General features: G+C 39.3%; 1 protein-coding gene across 1 annotated transcript in view; it reads left to right on the top strand.

Annotated features, from left to right (window-relative positions):
* The window catches only part of LOC115223763 (trafficking protein particle complex subunit 9), a 171,557-nt gene that overhangs the window by 106,348 nt on the left and 44,723 nt on the right, over nucleotides 1-20,486 (top strand). Inside the window, exons 16-17 of the mRNA XM_029794414.2 lie at nucleotides 4,651-4,739; nucleotides 15,022-15,159. Coding sequence (XP_029650274.1) covers nucleotides 4,651-4,739; nucleotides 15,022-15,159 — 227 coding nt within the window. The remainder of the gene's footprint in view (nucleotides 1-4,650; nucleotides 4,740-15,021; nucleotides 15,160-20,486) is intronic.

Raw genomic sequence — 20,486 nt, 5'->3', positions numbered from 1 at the left:
TCTTATGGTCTGCAACACTAACTTCAGGAAACCTATCAGCCACCTAGTCACCTACCGATCAGGCTGACATACTAGCCAAATCGACTACATCCTTGCCAGAAAAAGGGAAAGATGGCTGCTTATAAATGCCAATACCTTCCCAGGCAAAGAATGTACCTCACAACATAGACTGGTAGTTAGTGACTTTAGGATCAGGACTAAGAAGACGACCAGAAGACGGCCAACAGAGGGTCTAAAAGCTTAATAATCCTGAGAATGGACAGAGATTTAGAGACATATTACTTGAAGCCTTTGACGAAATAGAAGGGGATATAGCTTCACATGAGGTAGAAGACAACTGGAGGTTTCTAAGGGACAACCTGCTGAGAGCCACTGGCCAGATCTGTGGTCCCTCTAGACCCAAGATAATGTGGTGGTGGAACAATGTTGTTGACAGGGCTATTAGACAAAAGAAACAGGCATGGAAGGACTGGAAGAACGGTGGTAGCAGGGAAGTGTATCAGACTGCCAGAAGGGAAGCTAGGAGGCAGGTGTATTTAGCCAGAGGGGAAGCAGATAAGAAAAAATTTGCCAATGTTCTGCGCCATGAGGACCAAAGACTTGAGGTATTTTGTGTTGCAAGACAGTGTGTGAGAGAGAATTGTGATGTTTTAGGAGAGAAATGTGTTCGCATGGGTGATGGTTCACTTGCGCTAAATGAGGATGCAAAGAGAGAGGTTTGGAGACGCTACTATGAAAGGTTGCCGAATAAAGAAAATGAATGGGATAAAAAGAGCCTGCCGAATGTCAACCCAACTGAGGGACCAGCTATCTGAGTTGACAGTTCCTTGGTAGTTAAGGCAATTAGAAGCATGAAGACAGGGAGAGCTCCAGGCCCATCAGGAATCACTGCAGAGATGCTCAAAATATCTGGTAGTGTCGGCTATAGCCTAGTCACCCGTATAGTTAACCAGGTGATACACAAAGGAGTCATTCCCAATGACTGATGTAGCAGCATAATAGTTAACTGCTACAAAGGTAAAGGTGACACCCTAGATACAAATAACTACAGGGGTATCAAGCTGTTGGATCAGGTAATGAGGTTACGGAGAGGGTCATAACCCAACTAATTAGAGAGAGAGATAGTTTAGATGAGATGCAGTTTGGGTTTGTGCCAGGGAAAAGTACCACTGATGCTATATTCCTGGTAAGACAGCTGCAGGAGAAATACCTAGCCAAAGATAAGCCCCTGTACCTGGCTTTTGTTGACATGGAGAAAGCCTTCGTCAGGGTCCCCCGATCCCTTATCTGGTGGTCAATGAGGAAACTAGGGATAGATGAGTGGTTAGTGAGAGCTGTACGAGCCATGTACAGGGACGCTGCTAGTAAGGTGAGGGTTGGCAACAAGCAGTGAAGAATTCCGTGTAGAGGTAGGGGTCCACCAAGGTTCAGTCCTGAGACCCATCCTATTTATCATAGTTCGCCAGAGGAATTCAAGACAGGACAGCAATGTCAAAGGAAAGCTAACTAAGAAAATAGTTTTTGTATGTGGCAGATGCTCAGAAGCAATAAACACTGAAAATGTGCAGAGACCAGCCTCCGCCACATTCCAGGGAGAAAAACTAGAAATAGTTGATAGCTTCCGTAACCTAGGTGACCAAGTCAGTAGCGGGGGAGGGTGTACTGAAAGTGTAACTGCTAGAGTAAGAATAGCCTGGGCAAAGTTCAGAGAGCTCTTACCTCTGCTGGTGACAAAAGGCCTCTCGCTCAGAGTAAAAGGCAGACTGTATGACGCATGTGTATGAACAGCCATGCTACATGGCAGTGAAACATGGGCTGTGACTGCTGAGGATATGCGTAAGCTCACAAGAAATGAAGCCAGTATGCTCCGATGGATGTGTAATGTCAGTGATCATACTCGACAGTGTAAGTACCTTGAGAGAATAGTTGGACCTAAGAAGCATCAGTTGTGGTGTGCAAGAGAGACGTTTGCGCTGGTATGGTCATGTGTTGCATACGGATGAAGATAGTTGTGTGAAAAAGTGCTACACCCTAGTGGTTGAGGGATCCTGTGGAAGAGGTAGACCCAGGACAAGTGTTGAAGCATGACCTTCGAACTTTAGGTCTCACTGAGGAAATGACTAGACACCGAGACCTTTGGAAGTATGCTATGCGTGAGCAGACCCGGCAGGACTAGTGAGACCATAACCCGTGGCCTCTACCTGGGATGTAGCCAGTCCACTTATGCATACCTTTCCTTCTTGGGACACAAAACTCTAGTTGTGAAGACCTGTTGAGGCAAGTGAGAATCAAAATCAAAATCGATCAACATCAGTGGAAATTGTAGCTGTGATACCAGTGCCAGGGGCACATAAGAGAACCATCCGAACGTGGTCGTTGCCAGTGCCGCCCCGACTGGCCTCTGTGCCGGTGGCACGTAAAAAGAACCATCCAATCGTGGTCATTGCCAGTCTCTCACCTGGCCTCCATGCCGGTGGCACGTAAAAAGCACCATCCGATAGTGGCTGTTTGCCAGCCCCGTCTGGCACCTGTGTCGGTGGCACGTAAAAAGCACCCACTATACTCACAGAGTGGTTGGCGTTAGGAAGGGCATCCAGCCGTAGATACACTGCCAGATCAGACTGGGCCTGGTGCAGCCTTCTGGCTTCCCAGACCCCAGTTGAACCATCCAACCCATGCTAGCATGGAAAGCAGACGCTAAACGATGATGATGATGATGATGAGGATGATATATATATATATATATGGCCATACATTGAAATTGCCCCTAAGAAATAATATACATAGATCTGCTTGTTCCAGTTTAATGGACTGACAAAATATCCAGGTTTCATTGTTACTTCATGGCTGGGTTGTTAGGGGTAAGAAAAGACACCTATTCCAACTATGCTAATATAGATAAACAAGATGTAAAATAGTCTGGAAAAAAGTGGTGAGAGGACAAAGATAGAGAAGCATCAGCTCTCTATGATTCAAGGTATTTGAGCTGCTCTTAGTTCCTAGTAACAACAATTTCCCTTCACTTCATTGCTGTCACCAGCACTCTTTTGGAAAAGCATCACTATTCCAACTTTAATTTCTCTTGCATGTCTCCAGAAGTGGTTATTGTTGTTAATGTTTTCTTAATCACTAAGAACAATAAACATTGATGTTGAGTCAAATATATTACTATTCTTGAATAGTAAACAGGGTCCCCCACTCTCTTATCTGGTGGCCAATATGGTAGCTAGGGATTGGTGAGAGCTGTAAAAGCCATGTTACAGGGATGCTGTTAGTAAGGTGAAAGTTGCCAATGAGTATAGCAAGGAATTTAGTGTACAAGTAGGAGTCTCAGCCCACTCTTGTTTATAATAGTTCTCCAAGCTTTAACAGGAATTTTAGACTGACCTCCCTTAGGAGCTCCTCTATGTTGATGATCTTGTTCTTATCACTAAATCACTACCAGAACTAGAGAAGAAATTTCAGGTATGAAAGCAAGGCCTGGAATTAAAGGGCTTTAGAGTTAATTTAGAAAAGACCAAACTTACAGTCCCCCTTCTGGGAGATGACTCTGCTTAATGTGTAGAAAAGGTGTTAGGAGAAACACGATACAGTGAATCCAGTGCAAGTTATGGACACATAAGAGGTTCCCCAGTATTACTGGAAGACTAACAGAGAAAGTGGTTTTTACATGTGGAAAATATGCTGGTACATTAAACACCAGGAATGTCAGAGGGATCCTTAGAAATAGCAGACAGTTTCGATTATTTATGTGACCAAGTTAGCAATAGTGAAAGTTGTTCTGAAAGCATAGATGCTAGAATAAGAATCTTGCAGGCTTGTAGGTGCTGGTGCCACATAAAAACACCCAGTATACTCTGTAAAGTTGGATGGCATTAGGATGGGCATTGCAGCCATAGAAACTAGGTGAAAACAAACATGGAGCCTGGGTAGTTCCCCAGCTGGCCAGCTCCCGTCATACTGTCCTACTCAGGTCAGCATGGAAGACATGTTAAGTTATGATGAATCTATCACCTGCTTTAACACCACTTCTTAGCCCTTGGGTGCCTTTAATAGCCTCAGAGCCTCTATAAAAAGGTCTGTGGGGCGTGGTACTGTCCTTCCTTCTCTAAAAAAAAAGAAAAGAACCCTCAACAACCTACAGAAAAGGAGCTATGAGACTATAATTTCAAAGCCATAAACTGTAAAATTTAACTAATTGAAAATCCACTCAATTTCATGGAGTTGGGACCCTTGCCTGTCTGCATTCTGTGGTGTTAAATGAGAAATAAATCATTGTTTGGGATCAGAACACTAATCTACTAAAAGTGGCTTTCCCAAAATTTGCTTTTATTTATTCCATGAAAAAGTAGATGAGCTGAACCATGTGGGATAGTGTTTTATTCACAGATACTATAAAATGTGTGCAGTGTACATGGTTTGTAGAGTTTACTACTTTGTCATCTCTGCTAATTCACTTTGACACCAAGAAGTCCCTGATGCATTGTCTTAATTGTATTTAAGCTCAGTTAAAAATATTTTGTATTTTAAACAACAAACAAATGATTTTCTTGAAGATTAATTGAAACTTTTCCTTTTTATTTTCTCATTTTCTTCTTGTGTATTTTAAATTTCTTTTTTTTTTTTCTCTGTGTATGTTCCATGGTCCAGTGTCAACTGGATAGTCACTATCAACAACATCGGCAGCCAGAAGGTCGAGATGCTTGAGTTATCTCTTTCCTGTAAAACAGAACATCGTCGTAAGTCTACTCCCTTTATATGTATCTCTCTCTCTCCACTATATATATATATATATATATATATATATATATATATATGATTAATGAGCAAAAACAACAAAAAAAAAACACAGCAAAAGGGACAAAATCACTCCCACTCACCCGTATATAAATGTAGGGTAGCCATGTATCTTCTCCTTAACAAGAAACCTGGTATAAAATTTCCTCAAATACTACCCCAATTAATGAAGGGGACTTTCCCCATTTCCATTTTGTTCCTTTCTTGTCTTGCAAGTTACTTGGCAACCCTACTAGTACCAGTGGCATAAAAATAGAAATAGGGTGTAAAGTGGTTAGCATTGAAAACGACATCCAGCTGTAGAAACCATGTCAAGGCACAATGCAGCCCTGTGACTCACCAGATTTTGTCAAAGCATCCAACTCATGGCAGCATGGACAATTGACGTCAAATGATGATGATTATGACAAATATGCTCATGCATACACACACACACACAGTTAGGCTCTTGTCCCATTTCTGTCATTGATTCAGTGTGATACATATCACATGGAAAATAATTAAATACACCAATGAGGAAAATGGAAAATTAATCAGATCAACAAAATTTATGAACAAAAAAAAAACTATAAGTTGTGTGTGCTTGCTCTACTATATTTGCCAAAAGTTATACCTGCCTGTTGTTTCAGTTACATTTTAATAAGTAGCCTTCTGCTATTATAATTTAGCAGTTTGGGAAAAAGAATTGAGTGAAACCTGATGAATTCTTGAATAACAAGATTGATTTGATTGCACAACCCCGCGAGTATTTTGTTGTTGTGATGTTTTTACCTGATTTAAACATATTTTTGATATGCTGAAATCCAAAAATGGAATCCATTTTTTACTATCACATTTAGATTTCAATATACCCAAACCCCCAATTCTTGCAATTTTCCTCAATTTTCAGTAAAATGTATTGTTTATCTGTGAAATTTAGTACAAAACTTTGTGATCTTGATGACCAGGAAGTATCAACTGAGCCAGAGGAAGCCGTAGATGATCAAGATTACTTTGGTACTGGCTCATCAGTCTAACAGCTACTTGGATCAAAATGAACTCAGTGACATGGTAAAGGACTTGATTAAAGGGAAAACGCCTTCTTAAAGAAGACACAAAAGTTACCTATCACACTTGGGATGCTGAATTTCCCCTATTCTTCAAAGCAAATGAAGAGTTAAGTGCATCACTCAAACATTGAGGGACTACTTCAGAAGATGGGATTAGTGGAATTTGATGTAAGTGATTGGTGCTTTTTAATTGATAGCTCGAAAAGAAGTTTAAAATGCATTCTGTTTTGTAATGGAAATATATTGGTGTCTATTCCAATTGCTCACTTTACAAAACTAGCAGGGAAATATGAAGTCATGAAAGCAGTGCTAGAGAAAATTAAGTACAACAATCACCAGTGGATGATATGTGTGGACTTTAAGATGGTCAATTTTCTCCTAGAGCAACAAAGTAAATAGACCAAGTATCCATGCTTTTCTATGTATGTGAGACAGTAGGGCTAGGAAAAAACAGTTATAAAAGAATGGCCACAGTGAACATTAGTTCCAGGGTTTATGTAGTTGAAGAGCCTTTACTTCAACTGGGAAAGATCATCCTACCTCCACTCCATATCAGACTTGACATTATGAGGCAGTTTGTTAAAACTCTGGATAATGATGGACCATGCTTTCACTGCATGTGCAATACATTTCTCAGTCTGAGCAGTAAAAAGATAAAAGCTGGAATATTTCATGAGTCTCAAATCAGAAAATTGATGAAAGATGGATATTTTGTTAATTCAATGAATTGCATTGAAGTGGCAGCTTGGAATTCAATTGTAATAGTTGTAAATGACTTTCTGAGCAACAAGAAAGCAGTCAACTATGCCAAAATGTACTGGAGAACTTTCGAGCATGAAGCTGCACTGTCTCCACAGTCATCTTGATAAATTCTCTGGAAACTTTGGTGACTTAAGTGACATGCAGAGGACATCAAATCAATAAAACAAAGTTTATCAAAGCAGATCAGACATACATATGATGGCAGACTATTGCTGGAACTATGGAGAAAATCACATCTTTGATTGTAGAATTCACTTTACTAGGCTGACAATTGTCTCAATTGTGTTAACATATTTAGACATAGAAAATATCATTGAAATTGATATTTCTGAAAATACATGTTCACGCATTCCCAAGGCAATCCAAAATTAGTTTTATTCAAAGTGAACTGAGAGAACATTTTCAGTACACAAACACATATAAAAAGAATGCTAAGGAGAAATATAATCTAAGAAAGTCTATTTTTCTATTCAACTCTTTGTGATGTCAGTGGATAATGAAAGATTAAAAAATAAACATAAGAACTCTATGTTATAACAATTAGAAACAGAGATTTTACGCCACAACAATTATCTGTTTATCAAATATAGTAAACTTTTTTAGAAAAATTATGCTTATATAACATATGAAAAGCAATTATAATTAAGAACTGGAATGTTTAAATGCCTTTCAAAATTTGTGGCAGCATTTCATTGTAAAATTTCCATTAAAATTTAATAAAATTAATTTAGAAGTAATTATATAGTACATTTTTTCAAGGCAAAGATCACATGTAGAATTGCCAATATTGTACGATGGTGTATAAGTAAAAATTGACCACTTTAAATAATACTTAATGTAAAGTCTTCTGGCAAGGTAACATGGATGGTGTAGTGGGTGTAGGCATTCGCCTTGCGGAGAAATGGGTGGATAAGAGTGTTGTCAGGGTTTGCGATAGAGTGCTTAAGCTCAGGTTAGTCCTACAGAGTGGCACAGCTACGATTATCTCCGCCTATGCCCCACAAGCGGGACTACCAAATGATCAGAAGGACCACTTTTATGATACCCTTCTACAGGCTACCTCAAAGACTAGTGGCAAGGACCTCATCTTTGTGGGTGGAGACTTTAATGGGCATGTTGGGCGGGAATCGGGTATCTTCACCTGGGGTACACAGTGGCCATGGTATTGACACCAGAAATGATGAGGGAACTAGACTACTGGAATTCTGTGATGCATGTAACCTTTTAATCTGCAACACTAACTTCAAGAAGCCTGACTGCCACCTTATAACCTATCAGTCAGGAGACTCTGCTAGCCAAATAGACTTCATCCTCACCAGACAGCAGGATGCAGGGTCGCTCTTAAATACAAAGACCCTCCCGGGTGAAGAATGTATCCCTCAGTATAGGCTAATCATTAGTGACTTTAAGCTTGAAACCAGAAGGACTCCAAGAAACAAACCAATCCAGAAAAGAAGGATTTGGAAGTTAAAGAACCCTTCACGTGGTCAGAGATTTAGGGACATCCTCATCAAGAAATTTGATGAGAGGGAGGAGGAGCTTCAGACATTGGACATAGAAGGTAGCTGGGAATTCCTATGGGACAGCTTGCTGAGTGCCACAGACCAAGTCTGTGGATGGTGCAAAGTCCCTTCCAGACCTAGAGTTACGTGGTGGTGGAATAGTGCAGTAGACAAAGCCATCAGTGCAAAGAAACAGGCCTGGAAAGCCTGGAGAGATGAGGGTAGCAGGGAACTGTACCAGGTAGCCAAAAGGGAGGCTGGGCGGCAGGTATACATAGCCAAAGATGTAGCAGAAAAGAAGAAGTTTGCCAATGTCCAGCGACGTGAGGACCAAAGAGCTGAGGTATTTCGGATTGCCAGACAGTGTGTGAGAGAAAATAGTGATGTTACAGGAGAGAAATGTGTCCGCATGGATGATGGGGCACTTGCTTTTAATGTTGATGAAAAGAAAGAGGCTTTCTTGTTGACCCAGTAGAGGGACCAGCTATCCGAATAGACAGCTCCCTTGTAGTTAAGGCAATTAAGCCCCCGGCCCATCAGAAATCACTGCTGAGATGCTTAAAACAGCTGGCTATGGGGGCTATGGCCTAGTCACCCGCATTGTAAACCAGGTAGTTCATAATGGAGTCATACCCAATGACTGGCATAGCAGCACCATAGTCAACTGCTACAAGGGTAAGGGTGATGCTCTAGATAGAAATAACTACAGGGGTATTAAACTGTTGGATCAGGTGATGAAGGTCACAGAGAGGATCATAACCCATCTCATTAGGGAGAGAATTTGCTTAGATGAGATGCAGTTCGGTTTTGTGCCAGGTAGAAGCACCACTGATGCTATATTCCTGGTCTGACAACTGCAGGAGAAGTCCCTAGCTAAAGATAAACCCCTCTACATAGCTTTTGTGGACTTGGAGAAAGCCTTTGACAGGGTCCCCCGATCCCTTATCTGGTGGTCGATGTGGAAACTGGAGATTGACGAATGGCTAATAAGGGCTGTACAGGCCCTATACCGAGAGGCTGTCAGCAAGGTTAGGATTGGCAACGAATATAGTGAAGAATTCCGGGTAGAAGTAGGTGTACACCAAGGCTCAGCCCTCAGTCCCCTTTTATTCATCATAGTCCTCCAGGCAATAACAGAGGAATTCAAAACAGGATGCCCCTGGGAGCTCCTCTATGCTGATGACCTGGCTCTCATAGCAGAATCACTACCGGAACTAGAAAAAAATTTCGGGTGTGGAAGCAAGGGTTAGAATTAAAGGGCCTTAGAGTAAATGTAGCAAAGACCAAAGTTATAGTAAGCAGAAAGGCGAACTCAGCACACACACCCTCGGGCAGGTGGCCCTGCTTGATCTGTAGGAAAGGTGTAGGTAGAAACTCCATAAGATGCATCCAGTGTAAGCTATGGACGCATAAGAGGTGCAGCAACATCAAAGGGAGATTAACTGATAAGATAGCTTTATGTGCGGCAGATGCACAGGGACAATAGACACCACAGATACTCAGGAAACAGATTCTATCACACTCCAGGGGGAGAAACTAGAAGTAGTTGATAGTTTCTGCTACCTGGGTGACCAAGTTAGTAGTGGAGGTAGATGCTCAGAGAGTGTCACCACTAGAATACGAATAGCGTGGGCAAAGTTCAGAAAGCTCCTACCCCTACTGGCGACAAAGGGTCTCTCGCTCAAAGTGAAAGGTAGATTGTATGACGCATGTGTGCGAAATGCCATGCTTCACGGTAGTGAAACATGGGCTGTGACTGCAGAGGACATGCGTAGACTTGAAAGGAATGAAGCTAGCATGATCCGCTGGATGTGTAATGTCAGTGTGCACGCACGACAGAGGGTAAGCACCCTGAGAGAAATGCTGGACATAAGAAGCATCATATGTGGTGTGCAAGAGCGACGCTTGCGATGGTATGGTCATGTACAGCGGATGGATGAGGAGAGATGTGTGAAGAAGTGCCACTCCCAAACAGTTGAAGGTATCAGAGGGAGAGGTAGACCCAGGAAGACATGGGATGAGGTAGTCAAGCATGACCTCAGAGCATTGGGCCTCACTGAGGCAATGGCGAAGGACTGAGATCTCTGGAGATATGCTGTGACTGCAAAGACCCGGGCTGCTTCCTGCACCAGTTCCGCATAGCCCCTGCCCATTCAAAGTACCTTGGATTCCAGAACATCCTGCTGTGCTTGAGGAGACCTGTTGAGTCAAGTGCATGAACATCGAAATAAATATCAATGGAAATAGTAGTTGTGATACCCGTGCTGGTGGCACATAAAAAGCACCATCCGAACGTGGCCGATGCCAGTGCCGCCTTGGCTGGCTTCCGTGCCAGTGGCACGTTAAAAGCACCAACCGATCGTGGCCAATGCCGAAACCCCCTGGCATCTGTGCAGGTGGCACGTAAAAAGCACCCACATCACTCGCGGAGTGGTTGGCGTTAGGAAGGGCATCCAGCTGTAGAAATTCTGCCAGATCAGACTGGAGCCTGGTGCAGCCCCTGGCTTCCCAGACCCCGGTCGAACCGTCCAACCCGTGCTAGCGCGGAAAACGGACATTAAACGATGATGATGATGATGAAATCCCAAATGCATTTACTAATGCATTTGGGATTTGTAGAATTAGCTTTTCTTCTATACTTAAATGAATGAGAAGGATTATGAAATCTTGATTTCCAAATTGCAGCAGATGAACCTATGTAATAATACAATCTCCTGTTATTACCTTACACTGATAGGCTACATTTTTACTTAAACACTGATTTTCTAAAGAGCAGACAAATTTGTTTTTACAATTACACAGACAATTATTCTCTTGTATTTGGTACTTGTGGTTAAAAGAATTGTTACTAGTCCTCTCAAAATTAGGTGTTAAAGCAGGATTATTATATTATAATTAATATTAAAACTAGGTGTTAGCATAACTGTATTATTAGAATCAGAATTACTTTTACTTAAAGAATTGAAATGCAGTTCACAATACACATTATTGATTTTACTCTTGTTCATAGATTTTGAATTGAGATATTCCCTGATTTTCTGTTTATTGTGTGCTGCTATAATCTCAGCTAAATTTGCAGTGGTTGATTACACAAACTTTATACTATGGCCATTAAATAATTTCCCATATTTACTTGAAGGTGGGAAATACTTATCTAGTGCAGCAAAGAATTTTTTAGAAATATTGGTGGCTATTGATTACGTGAATGCATTATACCAAATAATATTCTTTCTGTTATATATATATATATATATATATATGCTTTTCTTAGTATTAACATTATTAATTTTGGATTTTTTCCTATTGTAATTCTTATTAAGTTTATAAATATTATTTCTATTATTATTATTAAAGTTTATATCAACTATATATTTACTATCTACAGCATTACATCTATTCTTTTCAATAATGAATTCATGTTCAATATTTGTATCATTATTCTTCTTTCTTTTATTTAGCTTAGTTAAAGAAGATTGCCTGCTTCATTTATTTCTATTCTTATATTTATTTTTATTACACTCACTTTGAAGGTCCATCTTATTGAATATTCTATCATTTCTGGGAATTTTATTATTATTATTTTGATTCTGGATATAGGAAATTTTGTTTTTATATCCAGCTTCAAATAATATATGGTTGTAGTAATTTTGAATTTGCTTAAATACATCCTCATTAACCGAAAGCCTCAAAATATGAGTTGTTTTTTTAATGATAGAATTTATGATGCTTCTTGGATGATTAGAATTTTTTATTCACATACCTTAAGCACTTATTTGGTTTATGATAAGGTTGGTATAGTCTAGTACTTAAATCCAGATTGACATCAAGGAAAGTAACCTTTGTATAATCAATTTCAATCTAGATATAGTATGTTCAAAGAATTTTTTTTTCTGGACCCTTCTAAATTAACCTTATTGGATCTATAAATAGTGAGTAGAGTGTCATCTCTATATAATCCATTCTCTAATTCAGGAATTAATTCTCTAATTCTATCATTAAAAAAAATCTACTCATATTTTGAGGCTTTTGGCTAATGACGATATATTTAAACAAAATCAAAATTACTATAACTATGCATTATTTGAAACTGGATATAAAAACAAAATTTCCTATATCCAGAATGAAAATAATAATAAAATTTCTGGAAATAACGTTAGGTAAGTTAGAACTTAATAGTGAGTGTAATAATAATAAAGATAGAAGTAAATGCATCAAACAATCGTTTTCAAGGCGTGGCTGTGTGGTAAGTAGCTTGCTTACCAACCACATGGTTCCAGGTTCAGTCCCACTGCGTGGCACCTTGTGCAAGTGTCTTCTACTATAGCCTCGGGCCAACCAAAGCCTTGTGAGTGATTTGGTAGACGGAAACTGAAGGAAGCCCATCATATGTATATATGTATGTGTGTGAGTATATGTTTGTGTGTCTGTGTTTGTCTCCCCAACATCGCTTGTCAACCAATGGTGGTGTGTTTACGTTCCCGTAACTTAGCAGTTCAGCAAAAGGGACCGATAGAATAAGTACTAGGCTTACAAAGAATAAGTCCTGGAGTCGATTTGCTCGACTAAAGGCGGTGCTCCAGCATGGCCACAATTAAATGACTGAAACCAGTAAAAGAGTAAGAGTAAAGCTGAATAAAAGAAAGAAGAACAATGATACAAATGTGAATGGTAAAAAATATGTATTGAAGATGAATTTATTATTAAAAGATACAGATCTAACTCTAGATACTAAGTATATTGTTGGTATAAACATTGAAAATAATAATTTCAAATTTTGGCAAGAGGCCAGCATTTTTGGAAGAAGCCCAACATCTCCCTCAGGACCAAGATCCATCTTTTCCACATGCTAGTTCTGCCTGTACTTCTCTACAGTATCAAGACTTGGACAATCCTCAAACAAGACCTGAACAAGTTCAAGGTGTTCTTTGCAGTGTTCTCATCAGATTCTTGGTGTCTCTCCATGTGACCAAATCTCAAACAACATCTGAGAACAATGCCAGCAGCAGCACTGGTCATTGAAGACTGAGTCTGGCAGCGCAGGCTATGGCAGTTTGGCTACATCAGCAGGATGAGGACTGGAAGACTACAAAACCAACTTTTGTGGCGGCAGTAACCCATACACTGAAGAATGCAGCATTGCACACCAAAGAAGACAGGCAAAGCAATTTGAGGAAGACCTGAAGTCACAGTGCCTTGACATCAAGCATACTAAGGCCAGCACCATAGATTAGAAAGCATGGAATAACATCATCACCAGAGTCCATCATTCAGCAGCACCACAGTAGCATATTAGTTGAGAGGAAAACCTCACCCTCAGGTCTCCAGCTAGGGATTTTACTTACTTATTCTGTCATTATTATTTTTTTAATAAGTCCACTGGTTTTTGCAACACCAATGCATGAATAGACACTGATATTCTATATATCATTGACAGATTTAGCTGTCATGCTGCTGCTAGACATCTGTCACTAAGGAGCTCATAGTAGGGCAAAATCACATGGTCTAGCAGTTTTGGCAGCCATACCAGATGGTTCTTGTCTGTCAGTGTAATTGCATTTGCTTTTATGCACTATGAGTTTCTCTCTCTATGTGTGTGCATGTTTCCATCCATCTCTGCTCATTATTCCTGGGAGAGTTATGGGGTTAGAGTCCTCATGCGCTTCCTCCATAGAGTTCAGTCCTATTATAAGCAACCATCATTAAACTTTCCAGCTGGATTCCCAGGCAAGACCAACTGAAACTATGAGACTAAAAAATATTATCAACCATCTCATTCTTGGTCTACCCCTAGGTCTCCTGCTGTCTTTCCTATGACGTTCTAATCACATATCTATGGTAGCAGAGCTATGACATCTCAATGCAGGGAAGTGGAAGCTTTACCTGGAGAGACTCTGATCTCTGAGCTATGCAGATTTTCAAGCAATGTGACTTCAGAGATCCTTCGGAGGAACTCCATTTCAACCACTTGTATTTATGATCAAACTCTTTTAGTGTTTTTACACACACACACACACACACAAATATATGTACATATATGTGTGTGTCTGTCTACCCTTGCCTTGATATCATCTAATGGTTATAAATGAGCATCACCATCATACAAACAATGTTATTTGTTTCCAGTCTTCCAAGGAAAACATGTCTGACATGGGAAATATTACCTTACTTGGCAACAGGAAGGGTATCCAGATAGAAAATCTGCTTCAACAAATTCCATTTGACCCATGTAAGCATGGAAAAGTGGACATTAAATGATGATAGTGGTATACCATATGGATGAATTTTTCCTACAAAACTTTGCATACAAACTTTGTTAACATCTTGTATTCTTTACTTTCTCTATTGTTAATACAGTTTTATAATGTATGTTGATTTCTTTATCCACCTACTTAGCTTACATTATCATCATCATCATCATCATTAACGTCTGCTTTCCATGCTAGCATGGGTTGGACGCTTTGACTGAGGACTGGTGAAGCAGATGGCTGCATCAGGCTCCAATCTGATCTGACAGAGTTTCTACAGCTGGATGCCTTTCCTAACGCCAACGACTCCGAGAGTGTAGTGGGTGCTTTTATGTGCCAGTCAGGCGGTACTGGCAACGGCACGCTCAAGTGGTGTTTTTTACGTGCCACCTGCACATTATGAATAGATATTTTAGGAATAATTGTCCTTATCCAGCCCTCAAGATTTAGTGTATGCTTCAATTTGGCCTGTGAAACTAAATGAATTTGACATCCCTGATGTTGATGTTTGTAGATAATTTGGAGTCCCAATAACTACTGTTATCTTTAAAACTTGTCAACAATAGTAAAAACAATATATACCAAGAATTAGATTAAAAATCTAATCATGCTTTAAGATTTTGTAGTGTCTACTTTTTCTTGAGATTTCTGTTTTTCATTTTACAGGTGCTTTACAAAAAGTGGTGCTATGGAACCAGGAAGCTATTAACTGCCAGCTTCCTCTAAAGCCTGATGAATCTACTAATATCCCTGTCAGTCTTAATGGTTATAACTATTTCAATTCAGACTTGGATTACTCTGATGGTATGAACCTTTGTTATTTATTGTGTAAAGAAAGATATATCAGGCTGAGTAAAAAGTAAGCAACATTTTGAAACATGAAATTCATTACAATATATTTCAACAATGTAAAAATTTTATTCATCAAAGTAAGTACTATTACAATCAATACACTTTTGCCAATGAATTACAAGTTTGTTTATTCTGGTAACATAAAAATCTGGAGTTCTGGAGCTGATCAACTCTTTAAATGCACTTTCAGCATTGGTTTGATTTTTGAACTCCTTCTCTTGCAGGAAACCATCAAGGTGCTTGAAAAAGTAGTAATTGGTAGGAGAAAGCTCTGGGGAATAAATTGGGTGGTGAAGAACTTTGTTGCCAAGTTCCTTCAACTTCTGGAGTGTCATTAGTAATATGTGTGGTGAAGCATTGTCATGAAGAATGATTGGCCCTCTTCTTGGCCAGTCTAGGATGGAGGAGTAGCAGTTTTTTGTTCATTTTGGCAATTTCAGGGCAGTATGTTTCTGCAGTAATAGTTTTTCTGGGTTTTAAGAAGTTATAGTGGATGAGTCCAGCAGTACATCACCAAACAGTCACTTTAACTTTCTTTTTGAAGAGCTCAGGTTTAGGGAAGATTTTTTGGTGCTTCATTTTGGTCCAACCATTGTGGAGAACGTTTTTTATTATTGTACAGAATCCACTTTTCATTGCAAGTTGCAATATGATCGAGAAATGGATCGATCTGATTACAGAGAAGAAATGACAAGCAAATTTCATATCTGCACATTTTCTGATTTTCATTCAAATCATATGATACCCATTTGCTGAGCTTCTTTGATTTTCCAATCGCATGCAAATGGTTGCAGGCAGTTTTCTGGCTAACTTGAAGTTCTTTTGCCAGTTCTCGAGTGGTTTTACGTAGACTTTCTCAATGACGGTCTTTAATTGACCATCATGGATGGCAGATGGGTGTCCACTATGCTCACATTCTTCAAGGCTCAGGTCTCCACTGTGAAATCGTTTAAACCATTTTTGAGCTGACCAATCACTGGTCAATTCCTCACCAAATGTTTCAGTGATATCGCAAGCAGTTTCAGCTGCTTTACGTCCTTTTTTGAAGTTGAATAGCAAAGTTGCTTGAATATTGCCCTTTGACAGTTCCAATTCAGACGGTTGTAACAATGGTGAAAAAGATATCAAAGTTAATTTCGTGATGCATTTGGGCAAGTCTGTGTCTATTATCAGACGATTGCAAAAAAAATGTTTTAACAAAATTCAAAACTCTGCAAAAATCTGGTACAAATTCTTCATGGTTCAAAACGTTGCTTACTTTTTATTCAACCTGATAGAATTGGCCTTTTGTCAGGTGGAATAAAGAGGTATATAAATTGATTGAGGTACAAGTGATATTAAGTGTAGGTTGTGATGTAGGGTAATTCTTGGAGTAGTTTCATTATAAGTAAATAGCCCTAGTGTGTTCTTCCTCTGTTGAAGATAGTAGGGTGCGATAAGATGATCTAACTGCTATTTCTAACAAGTCATGTGACCATATAAAGGCTTTCCTATTGGCTCATAAGCTGATGTTTAGGGTGGTTAGAGAGTCTGAATTGGTGTTGAAGGTGAAAAATGTTGTGTTGATAGTTAGTATGGCTCCATGAGATTGTATTTTGGGGGTACTGATCCTAAGACCAAATTTGCCATGACTGAATTCAAATGATCTAAAAATGAGAATGCTGAAAACTTGAAAAACAATTTTCAAAAAACCAAATTTTGAAATATTTTAGGAAAAAATAAAGTGAAAAATGGTTTTAAAAGTGAGTTTATTGCATCATTTTTACTTTTATTGTGCTATGCCAGAATAACATTGATCCTGAAAAGATCAAAAGCAAAGCTGCCCTTGGTTTTATACTTGTAGGCAAGTTTAAGCAGCCAGTCATTGTTGTTCTTTAAATAGGTGTCTTACTCTCTGGTTGCTGCTTTTAGAGACAGTTACAACTGCATCAGTTCATGTTCTCCATCTTTTTTTTTTTTTTTTGTGGGATGTATAGTCTATCTACATCTGTCTTTAGGTGATACATGTGGTGCATTGTGAGAGACTTGTATATTTTGGGGTTGATAAATTAAGTACCAGTAAAACACTGGGGGTCGATGTAATCAACTACCCCCCCCCACACACACACACACAATTTCAGCCCTTGTGCCTATTGTAAAAAGGATTATCATTATTATTATTTAAGGCGCTGAGCTAGCAGAAATGTTAACACACTGAGCAAAATGCTTTATGGTATTTCGTCTGCTGCTACATTCTGAGTTCAAATTCCGCCAACGTCAACTTTGCTTTTCATCTTTTTGGGGCCGCTGAACTAAATACCAGTATAGTACTAGGGTTGGTGTGATCGATTGTCCCCCTCTCCACAAAATCCAGACCATGTGCCTATAGTGGAAACGATTATTATTATTATTATTATTATTATTATTATTATTATTTCTATTTCATTAGTCAGAGCACTTGATTTTACTTGTTCCAGAGAGTAGACAGCAACCTAATGTCAAGATTCTCACAGCTCCTTTCACAATACTTAATATCCAAGTATAATCTCAAAACTCCTTGCTGTCCCGAATAGATCACTTTTCTGAGCATGTTCGACCTTCATGTCAATCCCAATTTCTCCAACAAATGCTTCCAATGCTCCACAACTACTGGGATGATAATTACCCTCTTCATTGTCCACATTCATGCGATCTCATCTTTTAGTGGCTTGTAGTTTACAATCTTTCCTAGTTCTTTGTCATCCACCCATACATCCCTAGGTATGGCAAAGTTTATGATATCAGTTTCCTTCATCATTTTGTCAACTACAACAATGTTTGGCCTCCTAGCATCAATCACTGAATCATACTGGATGACTCATTATGCTCATATCATTTCAATATCCTTTCAAGATAAGACAACCTCCAATGGACATACCTAGCTATGTTATCATACCTCCTGTTTTATTCTTTTTGAGCCAATTTACTACACTCACTCACAAAATATGAGACTGTTTCATATTTGCTGCTGCACATCCTACAAAGGGATAATTCACTATTCCTCGCGGTAGTATAGAGGATCTTCGTCGATGCCTCCACCAAATTTGGAAGTGGTCTAACGATTGGGACCTGTGTCTGAACGTGTCAAAGTGCTGTCATCTGCCTGTCGGCTCTACTCCTGCAACTCAACTTGATTTCGAGCCGGGCCGTCTGCTGCTGGAGAGGACCGATCAGGTAAAGGACCTGGGTATCTTGGTGGATTCCTCCTTTTCGCCTTCGGCCCAGTGCGTCCATGCTGCCAACATAGCACGCGGTATTCTGTTTTTGATTCGACGGTCATTCGGAATGCTCACAGCAGCCATATTCCTGCCACTCTATGTCACGCTGGTGAGACCCATATTGGAGTATGGGATTCAAGCCTCTTCTTATCTCCTCAAAGACATACAGCATCTCGAAAGAGTCCAGAGGCTGGCTACCCGCATGGTTCATGGTCTCAAAAATTTGTCCTACGAAGAAAGGCTGAGGACGCTCGACCTTTATTCTCTTGAAAAACACCGCCGCCGTGGTGATCTCATTCTCGCCCACAACATCATAAGCGGGAAGTGTAACCTCTCGAAAGAGCTGTTCTTCACTCCTGCTCCGGAGCGTCGGCTGCGGGGTCATTCCGAAAAGCTCTACCTGCGACGATTTCATCTCAATCGAAGGAGAGGAGCTTTCTCCGTCCGGGTTGCGGATCCGTGGAACAAGCTGCCAGACGAGATGGTGAAGATGCCGACGACCGCTTTGTTCAAAGCCTCCTTGGACCTCAAGTGGCCTGAACTCTTTACATGAACACCACCCTGTACTTAACTCCATGTCCCCCTACATGGCCTTGCTATTTGCTTTTGAGCCAAATTAACTAACTAACTAACTAACTAACTATTCTTACCTATTTGGAAATTGGTGTAATTAGTTCTCAGAGCACTGCACATCAATGCTTCAATGCATCCTTTCAGATCACTTATCCTTAGCTACTTCCAGGTGTTGGTTTTGTCTTTCCCTTCGATTTCTCTGAGGTGCCGCCCTTGCATTGCTTTCATTTTCAAGTTGTTCAATCTTTTATTATTATTATTATTATTAAAGCAGCAAGCTGGCAGAATCATTAGCACACTAGGCAAAATACTTAGTAGTATTTCATCCATTTATACATTATGAGTTCAGATTCCACCAAGGTTAACTCTATCTTTCATCCTTTCAGGATTGACAAAATAAGTACCAATTGGATCTTGGGGTTGATGTAATTATCCCCTCACCCAAAATTGCTAGCCTTGTGCCAAAAATTGAAACCATTATTATCATCACCATCATCATAGGTGGTGAGCTGGCAGAATCATTAGCATATTGGACAAAACGCTTAGCAGCATTTTGTTCATCTTCATGTTCTGAGTTCAAATTTCACTGAAGTCAGCTTTGCTTTTCATTCTTTTGGGATCAATGAATTAAGTACCTGTTAAACACTGAGGTCAATGTAATCGATTAGTCCTGACCACTAAAAATGTCAAGCCTTGTGCCTATAGTTGAAAGGATTATTACTATTATGATTAAGTGGGTGAGCTGACTGAATCATTAGCACATTAGACATTAATGCTTAGCAGCGTACCAGTCGAACACTGGTTTCAGTGTAATTGATTGTTCCATCCTCTCAAAATTTCAGACCTTGTGCCTATAGTAGAATAAATTATCACTATTATTACTTTGTAAGTAATCATGCTTGCTATATTTTGTATGTTATTTTAATATAGCATAATCAAAATAGTAGTAATTGTTATAAAACTGTAAATAATGTTTTTAGGACCAATTTCTCCAAAAATTATTATTCTGATGTAGCATAATATAAAGAGTAAGTATGTGTTTCTCAAATAAATTCCATTTTAAAACTGCCATTTTTATTCTAGAATAGTTGTTCTGACATTGCTTAATAAAAACAATAAATATATTACAATATGTTTCTAAAATAAACTTTTTAAAATAAACTGTAAATAAATGTCCCCTAAAATATTACAAAATTCAGTGTTACAAAAGCAGTGTTTCAGGCTTTTGGTATTTTGATTTTTAGGTCCTTTGAAGTAAGCATTGTCATGTTCAATCTTGTGATGTTTGTTCTTATGACCCAAACCCATAGACTGGACAAGCTAAGTGTTGAGCTGACTCTCAGTGTTGATAGCTGAAAAAATCAAGATTAGAATATGATTTATTGATATAATACATCCAGTACTTATAGCTACTGACATGACTAACAAACCACAAACTTTATCTTACACCTCCTTTGATGTGATATAATG

The sequence above is a fragment of the Octopus sinensis genome, linkage group LG24 (genome assembly GCF_006345805.1).
Source record: "Octopus sinensis linkage group LG24, ASM634580v1, whole genome shotgun sequence".
Taxonomy (NCBI): Eukaryota; Metazoa; Mollusca; class Cephalopoda; order Octopoda; family Octopodidae; genus Octopus; species Octopus sinensis.
The sequence above is the reverse complement of the archived record's forward strand: the minus strand, read 5'-3'. Positions and strand labels throughout refer to the sequence as shown.